Source organism: Sparus aurata, chromosome 22 (assembly GCF_900880675.1).
Source record: "Sparus aurata chromosome 22, fSpaAur1.1, whole genome shotgun sequence".
In the NCBI taxonomy this organism is placed as follows: Eukaryota; Metazoa; Chordata; class Actinopteri; order Spariformes; family Sparidae; genus Sparus; species Sparus aurata.
The window spans coordinates 7,427,772-7,440,895 of NC_044208.1; the positions used below are offsets into that span (position 1 = coordinate 7,427,772).

The 13,124-nt window shown below is 39.3% G+C and overlaps 1 protein-coding gene across 8 annotated transcripts in view; it reads left to right on the forward strand.

The window, feature by feature from the left end:
• The window catches only part of col12a1b (collagen, type XII, alpha 1b), a 137,801-nt gene that overhangs the window by 68,604 nt on the left and 56,073 nt on the right, over positions 1-13,124 (forward strand). For 7 of the 8 annotated variants that reach the window (XM_030404872.1, XM_030404868.1, XM_030404866.1 and 4 more), the window contains 12 exons: positions 545-674; positions 1,774-1,922; positions 2,370-2,499; positions 3,185-3,324; positions 3,448-3,577; positions 3,658-3,797; positions 6,461-6,590; positions 7,601-7,740; positions 9,531-9,660; positions 10,068-10,207; positions 10,405-10,534; positions 12,770-12,909. In XM_030404872.1, coding sequence (XP_030260732.1) covers positions 545-674; positions 1,774-1,922; positions 2,370-2,499; positions 3,185-3,324; positions 3,448-3,577; positions 3,658-3,797; positions 6,461-6,590; positions 7,601-7,740; positions 9,531-9,660; positions 10,068-10,207; positions 10,405-10,534; positions 12,770-12,909 — 1,629 coding nt within the window. The remainder of the gene's footprint in view (positions 1-544; positions 675-1,773; positions 1,923-2,369; positions 2,500-3,184; positions 3,325-3,447; positions 3,578-3,657; positions 3,798-6,460; positions 6,591-7,600; positions 7,741-9,530; positions 9,661-10,067; positions 10,208-10,404; positions 10,535-12,769; positions 12,910-13,124) is intronic. The other variant, XM_030404870.1, reaches the window with a different exon arrangement.

Consider the following 13,124-nt stretch of genomic DNA (forward strand, 5'->3'; position numbering starts at 1 on the left):
GCTGACATTGTTCTTTAGAAACAGCAGATCAGTCACCAGAACAGGACACACTGCACATCATAGTTCATTTTAGAGGTTCAGTTTAGTTTTAGGAAGACAGCAGAGATAACTGATCAGTTTTAGAGACATGTTGCCTCCTTTAGCAAGTTCTTTAGAATTTATAAATTGTATTTAATGATGTCTTTTCTGTTCAATTCTCCTTTTTTTTTCAAGTTTTCATATATTTTATTCATGAACTGTCTGAAAACTATTTCCATTATTCAGGAAACATGAGCTTATATGTGATAACTGCAAGAAAAACAAAAAAATGCTTGGATATAAGGACATGGGCTTCATGATAGCACCGTTAAAATAACATGTTTTAAATTTTGATTATGTTGATTGATGAACAACGGGACATCTTTAATACTAAATTAATGAATGTTAGTGTTTGCATTTTTTAACCTTTTATTTGTTAATTTACAATATTTTTGTTCAATCGTAATTACCTTTACATTTGAGGACATTGACATAGACTCACTGCTGACATGTTTCCTGTAAATAGACACAGGTCGGAGGGAAGAAGACCAACATAGTCCTGCAGAAGCTGGACCCCGACACTCAGTACTCTGTCAGTGTGGCCGCCGTCTATCCCACCGGAGTCAGCAAAGACATCTCCAGCGATGGGAAAACCAGTAAGAATCAGATATCATAAATTGACCTTTTAAACATTTTCAGATTAATATAAAGATTGAATGTGTTCTTTTATGGGTTTTAAGAGCACTCACAATTTTTAACCTGTCATAATACACCTGATTGGCAGTGCACCGGATCAGGATCAAAGTTTGAGAATGCCAATCACACCACAAACTACAGACTCATTAGCTCCCTTAAAGTTTGTACCACAGGTCTAAAGTTTTACTCTTCTGTAGCTGACATGATGTTAAAGGTGTGTGATGATTTTCATAGTTGTAACATTGAGCACAGCCTCGTTAATGTGACTTAAAGATGATCACCTGAAGAAGAGAACCCCAAAAATTATATTTCCTTTATGTTTGAGCTGCATGACGTCGTGTAAGTTGTAGTTTTACTTTATATGAATTGAGCAAATTTTCACAAACTACATCATGTTGCCTTTCAAATGAGTCCCCATATGTGAATTTTGACTAGGTATGCTGTTAAATGTTAAGTTCTTAAAAAGGCCAATTGCATAATCTGAAAAATGTATTTTTACAAAGCAGAAAAGTTCATGAAAGTCTGTATTCTGTATTTTTTTTTAGTACCTCATTTTGACAAAGAGGGCAAGGAAGAAGAAAATTAGAAAAGAAAGAATGATTGAAAATAGCAAGAAAGGAAGTGAAGAAATGTTTTGAAAGGATAACACTTTATGTATCCTTGAGCAAGATACTGAACCCCAGAATTGCTCCTGATGTGCAGTTGGCACCCTGTGGGGCAGCCACTGCAATCAGTAAGGGTCCTGCAATGAGCTGGCGACTCATTCAGGGTGCACCCTGGCCTACGCCCATGAGTAGAACTGGATTTGGCCCCAGTAAGCCCCGCAACCCCTCAGGGGGATAAAAAGCGGCAACATCCCGCAACCCTCGCGGAATAAGCGGAAGAGAAACGAACGAACACTTTATGTGCTTATCTCATGTTTAATATCAAATCTTTGTATGCAAAGTAACACAAAACTGCAGCTTTTTGAAATTTAGTGGTGAAAAAGGAGAACATCTCCCAAAATAGATTCAATAAAAAAAAGTTTTCAAGTCTAACACCTGTATTTGTGCTCCTCAGAACCTCTTGGTGGAGTGAAGAACCTGCAGGTGTTGAACCCCACCATGACTACCCTGAATGTGCGCTGGGAGCCGGCCGAGGGCCGAGTGAAGGAGTACAAAGTCATCTATGTCCCTGCTGCCGGAGGGGCTGAGAGCATGGTAGGACTGGTAGGACATTCATCCGCTTTGTGTCGGCCGGCACTGTGCAGTGTTACACCTGAAGCTACATTATTCACCTGTGTGTCTTGACATGTCCATCATCTTAGCTCAAAAATGTGAATGGACACACTGAACCTCACTCTAATATTATAGATTTGTTTATAGTATCTTGTTTCATGCATGTTGATATCAGCTTGTGAGCAGAGCTTGCATTTGGCTGATGTGGTCATCCTGCTTCGTCACATAGCCCTCAGAGTGGCCCACAACAATCAGTCTGTTACTGTTGGAGCATAACTGGACTGGAGTTAGTCACACTGCTCAAACGCATGTGGAATGCTGATGATGCTGCCATTGTAACCACTAATCAACTTTCTGTAGTCCTTTCCAGTTGCATTCTTGTTTCTCTGTCTTCTGAGTTTGAAGCAGCTAATTTGTGTTATTTGTTGTTAAACTCAGGAAACAGTGTCTGCAGGCACAACCAACACCATCCTGCGAGGACTGACACCGGACACCCTTTACACTGTCTCTCTGGTGCCAGTGTACGCTGCAGGAGATGGGAAGACAATGTCTGAAAACGGAAAGACAAGTATGACATAGAGCTAACCTATACTGCAATTGAGACAATATCATTTTTATCAGACATGTCCCTTCAGATGCATTATATCATATAATCATATGATCATACAAATTTTACATTTTACTTTGCTTTACTGCATAAAGGCAAAGTCTTGTTGTTCCTTTTCTTCTCCATGTTATTACTCAAAATTTGGCCCGTCCACTCCAAAATCAGGTGGCAGTATGACATAATTCACTTGTAGAAAATTAGACTCATGTCTCTGATCCAATTAATGATCCAGATTCCATTGTATGATTGATTCAATGTCAATGTCCCATTGCCCACTTTGAAACTCTCATATTACTTTTGAGCTCATGCATAGAAATGTCTTACTAGTATTTGATAATGCTTTGTAGTGCACTTAATTTGTTTAAATTTGTCAAAACATTAAATTAGGTTAATCAGGTAATAAGGTTGAGTTACTTTTTACAGACAGCTAAAACGGAAATATAACCATTTTTTTTTTACCAAATTTAATTGAATTTAAAACTTACTAGAAGAGTCAATCAGAGTCTGTCCCCCTAACACTGGAACTCTGGTACATAGACATCCCATGTACCAGAGTTCACATAATTTTGTTTTGATAAAACTGAAATTACTTTCAGACATCAGGCCTTAGACATTTATGACCAACCTGACCTCTCCTCTTGTTTAGGGCCGCTTGGAGGAGTGAAGAACCTGAGGGTGACGGACCCCACCATGACTTCTCTGACTGTGAACTGGGACCCGGCTGACGGAGCCGTCCGCCTCTACAAGGTCTTCTATGTGCCAGTTGAAGGTGGCCTGGAGGAGATGGTTAGTCTCTGTTATACCTGTCTTACCTCCAAGGACAAAAACAGATCAGGAAGCAGGTTGAGAGGCAGCCAGTTAGGAGACTGACCAGATAAATGACTTTATATTTTGAATCTTTGTAAACAGGAACAGGTTCCTACAGGCACCACCTCCATTATCCTCAGGAACTTGTTGCCCGACACACCATACACAGTGTCTGTGTTACCAGTCTACCCTGCCAGGGAGGGAAAACGCCAGTCTGAGAACGGAAGGACATGTAAGTTACCGTAATGTAAGGTAATCAGTGGATCAGATGGTAATAGAGTTTGCCAACAACAATCATTTTCTCGCTCCCAGTGCCTCTAAGTGGAGTGGGCAACATGAAGGTGACCAAACCAACCATCACAACTCTCACTGTCACATGGAATCCTGCTGACGGCAACGTTCAGGGCTACAAGGTGATCTACGTTCCTGCCGATGGAGGCCTGGAGATTGTGGTAAGATCTTTTTTCACTGTTCAGAAAAGTCTCAAACAGAACCTGGTTCTGAAATAACAGCTTTTTAAAAATAGTCAAAAGAAAAAAAAAAACAAGTTTGTTGCGCCTGCACCATAAAGGTTCTCATGCTGAATCCTTGTTCAGAACAAAAATGATTAGTTCTGACTAATTCAACAAACAGTTAATTTTACATGAAGGAGTAGATCGGAAAACTGTGAGTCTTGTACCAAAATATGATCAAATATGAAACGTGAAGTTAAAAATAAAGGCCAAGTTGAAAAATTAGTTGATTAAGTTACTCGAGTTGAGTTAAGTTAAACTGAGTCAATTTAACAAGAGTTAAATCAAGTTGAATTTTGTTGATTTAAGCTGAGTCAAGTTTACTTGAGACAAGTCGAGTTAACCTAGGTAGACTAACCTTTAGCTGAGGGAATTTAAACTGAGTCAAGTAACTTGAGCTGAGGTCAAGTTAACCTGAGACGTGGTCATTTGAACTGAGTGAAGTCATCTTGGGATAAGTCCAGTCCAAGTTGAGTTTAAGTTTGATTAAGATTTAGTTTAACTACAACTAAATTGATCTAGTCTTAATATATATGAGACGATATAAGATGAAATACAGCTGAATTAATTCCAAATACCGGGTTATACTAACCAATCAAACATGCTGACAGCAACACGTGCAAAACATTAATTTAGTAAGATCGTTTGTCATCATATCCAGTTGATCTTTTAAATCACAGCTGAGTCCGTGCTGACTCTGAGCTCTGTTATTTGGTCTTAGTTGTTCAACACTGAGTTCAGACCAGTGTCTTCTTCAGTTGCTTCACATAAGTGGCCGTTGCAGTTTGTTGCTGGATGATTTTGTTATCTGATCTGGAAAACCTCCAAGTATAACTTGTTTTTGGCAGACAGTTGTGTTGATAACACCGCTGCTCTGCTTGTGGGTGTTTTTATGAGAACTGAGATTCAGGAGAGACCTGTCAATACTTGAGTAAAAAATAAAAAAAGTGAGATCCAATTTGTCGGAGGACCGTTAAGACAGAATATTTAAGTTCAGTTTCAAAATGTCACAGGTTTATGCAGAAGAAGTTATTAAAAAATCTGTCAGACTTTGTTTGAATTGTCATTCCTCAAAAGCAACAAAACGATCAAAGCCATCAGCAGGGATTTAGTGATGTCATGCACTCTGACAGGATAATCCCATCATGCAGTTGCCAGACAATAGTGTCTAAATCCTTTTCCAAGAGGGCATCCATCATCGTTCCATGGCATGTTTGTCAGTTTAATAGTTCCAGAGAGCAGCTTGTAAAGAATATCTGTGGAAATTCTGTTAATCAAACGCCTGCTGTCAGCACTCGCCGTGGTAAAGAGCCGTGAAACAACAGCCCAAATTATTTGGCTGCTTAAGTTTGTCTCTTTGAAAATGTTTTGTTTGTCTCTAAGGATGACATAACTTTCACACCCAATTAGTGCATCAGAGTTAATTTTCCAGAGGAATTTTCAGCTCCTTTTCCAGAGGAATTTAAACGCACATTTGGTTTAATATGTTGCTTCTTGACTTGACTAAGAAACTGTACATACTGAAAAAACTGTAATAATTTGGTTAGAGCTTAACTCAGTGAGTCAAGTCTCACAGTCTTTATACAGAAAATAGAAAAAAAATTACTCAGACTTTTAACATAAACCACAACAACAAAGGTTGTTGTAGTTATCTACTTTGTGCTTATTATCTACACTGCTGATGGGAAGTCGGGTGAAGTTTCGTAGTCCACGAAACATTTCTGGAGCTTCACAGCAAAACAGTGTTACAAAATTCTCCTAAACAACTGAAGTAGCTGGAGACTTTTAAAACCGAAAAAACATACAGCTTGTCCCAAGTAATCCAAGTCTCTGGGAACCCAAACTAATTTGAAAGAAGTTATTTACACCACTGACGTGCAGTCAGGCTCCTGCACCCACTTCACATGGAGCGTAGGCTAACACTTTTGGCTTAACAAATACAGTGAAGATGTCTGCTCAAAAAGTGTTATATAAAACCATCAAATCAATTTGGAATCTTAGAGCATATGGAGAATTTCAATTTTATTACACTTGGATTGAAGTCCCCAGCTTCTTCAGTATTTCAGTTGAATACAGCAATGATGCTTTTCTGTGAATCTCCAGACATTTTTTTTCTGACTTCCCAAGATAAATATATCTTTGTTTTCCCAAATGTGGTGGGTCAAATGATCTACAGTATAATCAACTGTTAAATGAAAATTTAACCAGATTTCAGCCTGGAAAACTGGTTTTAGTGGATATCTTATAATGGTCTAAAGACCGTTTTAAGACTGTTTTAAGACACTAATTGCAACTATTTTCTTGTTGTTTTAGACCAAAAGGAAAGTTTCAGATGTGAACGGTAGACTTTTTTAATATTGTCACAAGATGAACTTGAGCACAGAAAACTTGTTTGTTCAGTTTTTAAGATTTATAGTAGTAATTTCTGTTCAAGTTCAGTAAACTGAATTGAAATTTTTGTGAAGCAGCCGATTCTTGAGGAGAAGTTTTGTCTTACCACCTGCCGGGGGTCAAAAGTCACGATTCTTGGGCTAGCAGTATTTTAACTTTTTGTTAAAGGGCAGTTCCTCAAGTTGTTGAGTTCACCACGTGTGTGTTTGCAGGAGCAAGTGTCAGAGAGCACCACCACAACCGTCCTGGAGAAGCTTCTACCAGATACCCGTTACTCTGTCACCGTGGTCCCCGTGTATGCAGAGGGAGATGGACCGAGCCTGTCCGACACAGGGAAGACAAGTGAGTGGCTGTGACTTTGACCAGATTATTTTTATTTCCACGTCTGCGTTCAGGTATTTGCATGGACCATGTGTTTGACCTTCGAACCTCAGCAGGAGTGCAGCTAAAAATTTTGTTTTTCTTCAGCTAAAACATCTTTCTATATTTCAGTAACTTAAATCATTTTAAAGCCACATTTTTCAGCATTTTTAGCCCCAGACCTCAACACTACAAAGCCTCTTTTTACCCTCCATGGCTACTATCTTTTTTTCCTCCTCGAGCATTTCTTTTGAACGATTTATTTGCCTAATAATAGCAAGAGTTAGTCTTTTAGTAATGTTTTTCCTTGGCCAAAAATGGTCCTTTTCTGACACCAGTATACCAACATGATTATGAGGCAACAACCAGATGGTGACACACTTACAAACCAGTGACAAAGTCCCTGTCGGTACAAGGTTGTTGAGGCAGAGCTTTCTAGAGGGAGAACATAAATTGAGTCTGACAATGGGCAATCTCAGTCTATTTTTTTTTTAGACTTAGGTGGAATATTATTTTTAGGTTGTAGGATGTAAAGCTGCTTTAGTATAATAGCTGAGTAAGCCTATAATGTCATAATTTGACATTGCCAAGCTATTCAAAAAGGATTTTCAGCTGACGTCCAGGTAGTGTCCAGACATCAGCACATCTTCAATTTTGGAACCGTTTTTGAACCACAACAGGATGTCTTGACTGGATGTTGATCATAGAAAAAAACAGGGTTGAAGTGAAGGGTTGAAGAAACCATTACCATAAAATAGCTTCTCAGTTTTAACCAAGTACATGAATAGCATCAATCTAAATATATATGTATAGTAACTGAGTCTGAATCAGTGGACCTAAATAAAACATGAACCAGAAAACACCCATTTTCCTGCCGTCCAACATCTAAACAAAGTGACCCCTGGACACCAGCAATGTAAGACTAGAAAGCAGCTGTGTGATGCTCAGATCCAAGTGTTGAATTTGATGTTCTGTTTGGTGTCTCTGCTCAGGGCCGCTGGGTTTTGTGAAGAACCTGCAGGTTACCGATCCCACCACCAGCACCCTGAACGTCCGCTGGGAGCCCGCTGAGGGAAACGTACGCGAGTACATTGTGATCTGGGTACCCACTGCTGGAGGAGATCAGGATGTGGTAAGAGATATTCACTCCTGAGATATTATGTCACAAGTTAATCTTTACTGAAAACTGAGAAACAATTGATGGCAGAGAAGTCAGACAGTTTTACGTAACAGTCAAGATTTGCCAGGCCCAGATGTTGGATTTTTACCAGAAGCTGAGAACTTCATCCATGAAATATTAGTATCTTGGTATTATGGCTGCCTGAAATGTGAAATGCGATATGTTTGTTTTAATTCAAAACAGAAGGAGGCATTTAACTACCTGAAAGTCAAAATAATTGTTCAGTGGCAGTTAAAAGCTACATATTAGATTAAAAATCACCTCTTCTTGCCCCTCACTGACCGACTATTATTTTGCTGCCTTTTATTCTGGTCAGACTTTCTTTATGCCATTTCTTTATGAACGCAGGAAACTTAGGAAACAAATTCACCAATTTGACCACACAAATATGGTAGAAATAAACCTGCTTCCAAAAACAAAACACAATCAGATCAAATTAAAAACAAAAATGGAACCTAGGTAAAACAACACTGGACACTGAAAACTGATAAATACACTACAATCTGTAAAAAGATACAACTAGCTGCATAATCAGTTGTATAAACTGCCAAAAACAATCCTACAGCAGCTGGTCACAGTAACATCCAGTGCCATCAGACGATGAATGATACTTCACTATTGACTATTGGCTGTTTTCCTTTACCTCTCTCTTCCTTCTTCTTCTCCCCATTTGTCTTCCTCTACTCCTTCATCCTCTACTTCTTCTTTATTTATCTTATCCTTCTGCCTCTTTCTTTTTTTTCTACCTCGTCTGTTTTTCTCTGTAGTCTTGTTCTTGTTCTTCTTGTTCTTCATTTTGTTGTTGTTCTTGTTCTTCCTCTTCTTCTTCTACTTCTTCTCCTTCATCTTTCATCTTTACGTCTTCTATTCTTATTACGCTCCTTCTGGATATGAAGTATGATACTCACATTGAAGTATGAAATTTATTAAATTGCTACATTTTCCATTGCATGCCATGACTACATCACAGAGAAAGTACAAATGTAATTTTTAAGTAAGAGCAGGTACCGTACTGTGTGAGCAAATAGCAAATTCTTCATTTTGGCCCCAAATTAAAGTTCTCTAGTGGAGAAATGCCAGCGGCGTGAGATGATTCCACTTGTTTCCAAGACAGTTTCTTGCAAGAATTTTCTTTTCTCGTGCTGGAAGCGGTACAATATCAAGTTATCACAAGATGAAAACCACTGGGTAAAGTTGTAGCCTTAAAATCTACATGTACTTACAGCAAATGGAAAGAATTTAAATGTGATGTGGGATGGTTTAAATCATTCCCAAAGCTGTCTCAACATGTTTTCTCTGAAGGAGTGACAATATCTTGAGGGGGTCGCTCTCATTACACTTCAGATTATGTCACTTGGTTTCAGGAATGTCGTAAAGTAAGATGATTTGGTCTGGAAACAACTGGATTTATCTCAACTTATTGGCAGGTTTTAGGTTGTACTATTAGATTAAGAATTTATATTTGTAGCAGAAGTCTGCAGGAGAAGAAGCAGAAGAAGGCACACGCTCTTTATTGCTGCCAATTTGGTGGTTTTGCTCGAAGGCTCCAACTGAAGTGGAATTTTTCTGCTTAGATCCATCTTTATCTCCAAGCTTCTACTCTTCCTGTTACTGACTGAAGCTGCATCCAAGAAAACTGGGCTCACAACGCATGAAACTACCATCCAAATGTCTTTTTTCTAAGAAGTCTCCAAATCCTGGAGTTCACCCAGTTCAAAGTTGTTTCTTTTTGCCTCCACCAGGACCAGGTGTCTGGAACCGCCACCTCCACTGTCCTAAAGAACCTGGAGCCAAACACAGAGTACACTGTCACCCTCGTGCCTGTTTACCATGAGATGGAGGGAAAATCACAATCCGCAAATGGGAAAACAAGTGAGTTCAGATTAGCCTGTGGAGTGATTTGTGTAACCTGGACCTTCAGAGGAGAATAATGCTGAGCCAGAACTTCTTTTGATGAATGGGAACAGAAAAAGAATAAAGAGAGTACAATTTTAGTTCAGTACCAACATGGGTTGAAAACTATCTCAGCAAGACTTGATGAAGACACAAAGACATTTAACCTATAGATTGACATGGCAACATAAAGTATAACACGTGTATATATACAAGTTATACAATAACAATAATAAAACAGGAGAAAATACGTTTTTATCACAGATGTTTGAGAGTGTCGCTGGAAAGAGAAGACAAACTGGGGTTGTGTGCTCTCAGGACAGTCCTGAAAATGTTAATCTTCCAATTCTTTCTGCAGTGATCTAACTGCTTCTCCTCCTCCTCAGATCCTTTGGGTGGAGTGAAGAACTTGCAGGTAATCGACCCCACCATCAACACTCTGAAGGTCCGTTGGGATCCAGCTGTGGGCAATGTCCGCAGCTACAAGGTCTTCTACACAGCTGAACCAGGAGGAGAAGAGCGAATGGTGGGACCTGTTTTATTCATATATGATATTTGTACATTTTCACACTGACTTGAAGGATTTGCTCAGAATCTCACGTCAGCAGCCTAGAATCATTTCACTACAGCTCCACCTGTGTTAGCTTCGGCCTAGTGGACTCTCAACATTATTGGATTATGTCGTTGTCGTGCTGACGGAGTTTTTAACGTTTCATTGAACAGGAGGAGGTGTCAGGAGGCACCACCAGCACCATCCTGAGGAACTTGGATCCCGACACCGTCTACAACGTGGCTGTTGTTCCCATCTACCCCGACGTGGAGGGCATACGAGAAGCAGAGAAGGGAAAGACAAGTGAGTGACTCAGCGTCGTTTAGCAGAATGAGTGCAGCAGTAGACACAGCTCACATTCCTGGAAGTGTGTGTGTGTTGTTATAGAGAGAGGCAAATAATCAAATCTGACAATAACTTTTGTGCTTTGTGCTGGCATCTGAAAATGTCACCTATCTGGTAGACCCTCCAGAACTGAGCAAGCTTGTTCACTTGAATATTTTTTTTGACACTTTACTGCTTCAGTGTTAAATCAGGACGTCTGCAGGTCATTAGATTTTATAAATATAAGGTCTTAAAAGTAATGAATTAAAGACTTAAATTTGAATTTGTGAGGTCTTTATTACCACAAACACTGTCATTTATTCATCTTTTAATTTATTTTTGTCAAAAGTAATCAAACTCTTTTGCTTCCGTATTTCTGATGATACAAATCTTGAAACGTCTTTTTACTATACACTTTGCACTCACCGGTTGGCACAATGTTGATTAACCTCATTCTGATATCCATATTCTTACATAAAACCTACCTTTACATACCTTGATACTTACCTACAGTGCTTGAATAAGAAAAAGAAGATTTGTCCAAAAATCTGTATTTAATTTGGCTGAAACAATCATCAAAAAAAGATCTTAAAAAATGTGTTAGAAATTGAAGGGTCTTTTTTACCAGTAGACACCCTATTAAGTATCAAGCTGGTTCTAACCTTTAAAGACCCAATGAAATGTCTTCTTTAGTTCCTTATTGTGATGTTTATCTCGTCGAAACACAGTGTTACATGATTCCTTGAGTCCTCCTTCCCTCACTTCTCCCGTGTTTTGTATGTAAGTGAGGGAAACATGGATGCAGTTAAGGAAATTGAAATGTTCACATTATTCACCGTCCTGGAGCGAAACGACTTCATTCCATGGGGTCTTGTATCCTCATTAGCTGGCCAAACATTTTCCAAAGGACACAAAACAGTTTCAGATCAATGTCCAACCATCCAGAGGCGATCATGCAGTTACTTGTTTGGACTGGTTCTTTAATCCCTCCCCGTTGGTGCATTCATGGCCCATCCAACATCTTAAGAACTTGTGTTTTATTGCTATTATAAAAACTTGCATTATTCTTTGCATGCTATTGATGTTTGAAAGATTTATTTATTTGTTGGATTGTTGTTTTCATGTGAACGCACATGCACAGAGGAGATGATTTTGGAGACAAAAAGTTCCAAATGAAATCGAAACAAAACAACAGACAAGCTGTTAATGTTAGGTACATAGTTGTTGATATCGAGGGCGTTCGGTAGAGAAACGTCAAGAAATATAGGGACAGAGAGGGATGACTAGAACCGAGGATTACAGCATTTCCTCTAATAAATTATGGTAGGTCACAGTTTTAAGCTGATAGATTTTCAACATCATATAATGTCTATGTCACTTTATTCGCAGCTTGCATTTTATTTAACAAGGTTCCCTGCTCTTGCTGCTACATACCCTGGTGGTGGTTTGAACAATAACCTTACTTCTTAAATATCTGACCTTTCTGTGTGATGTAGCTCAACAAAGTTCAATCAGCCTTATATGTCCTTAAGATGATGTTCTTATTTCTTTTGGTAGTCTTCTTTGAGGCAAGGTGGGGCGTCACTACAAACTGACCTAAACCTTCATAACTCTTGGCGTCGTAGTGCAGTGTTTGGAGGTTTTCTGACCTAAACATCTGACTGGCCACCACAGTTCTAATAACTCATTCCAGTGGCTTCCTGGAAGAAAAGACATCAGTAATATAACGTGAACTCACTTTGTAGTCAACGGGATAAAAGATCCGACAAAAACACGGACATGATCCTTTAAGACTGAGGATGATAACACAGACCCCGTGTTTCTGGACTTTTGTGGCTCACAAAACAACATAATGAATGCCAGAAAGTTTAGGCAACTTCTGACACATCTGGACAGTCCTGATGTGGTAAACCCACCCATCTGGTGCCCCTGCAGGATAAAACAATTGCTCCAGATTATTTGCAGCAGTTACACTTTTTTTTTTTCCTGCGAGAAATTCTTTTAAGTCTAAAAATGTTTTTAATAGGGATGTTTTTGCCCCGTAGAATACCAGAGGGTTTTAGACAATCACAGGGAAGAAAAAGACATAACCCCCACAACAGACATCTGGACTGTCCTGATGAGGTGAACTCCACCCATCCGCTTGTCCCTGTAGGATAAAGCAAACAATGAGGATCATGTTGTTTCAGACTCTGATGTGTACGTCTCTTTCAGAGCCTCTGGGTGGAGTGAAGAATCTGAAGGTGACCGACCCCACCACCAACACCCTCAGGGTCCGCTGGGAGCCGGCCGATGGCGACGTCAGGCAGTACCAGATCATCTACGTCCCCGCTGCTGGAGGAACCGACAGCATGGTTGGTTTTCTATTGTGATCATAATAACTTACATGCGCGGCATCACTATTTTAAGCGTATTTGAAAATGTGATGATAATTTCTGTTTTCACAGTTTCTAGCTGCAATTGACGGTGTAATTTTGGTGATTTCAGTCCAGGATTTGGGGGTTCTGAGGGTTAAAGCTACGTTAGAGGAAATGAAACAGGAAAACTGTACCTTAGTAGATTAAAGTGC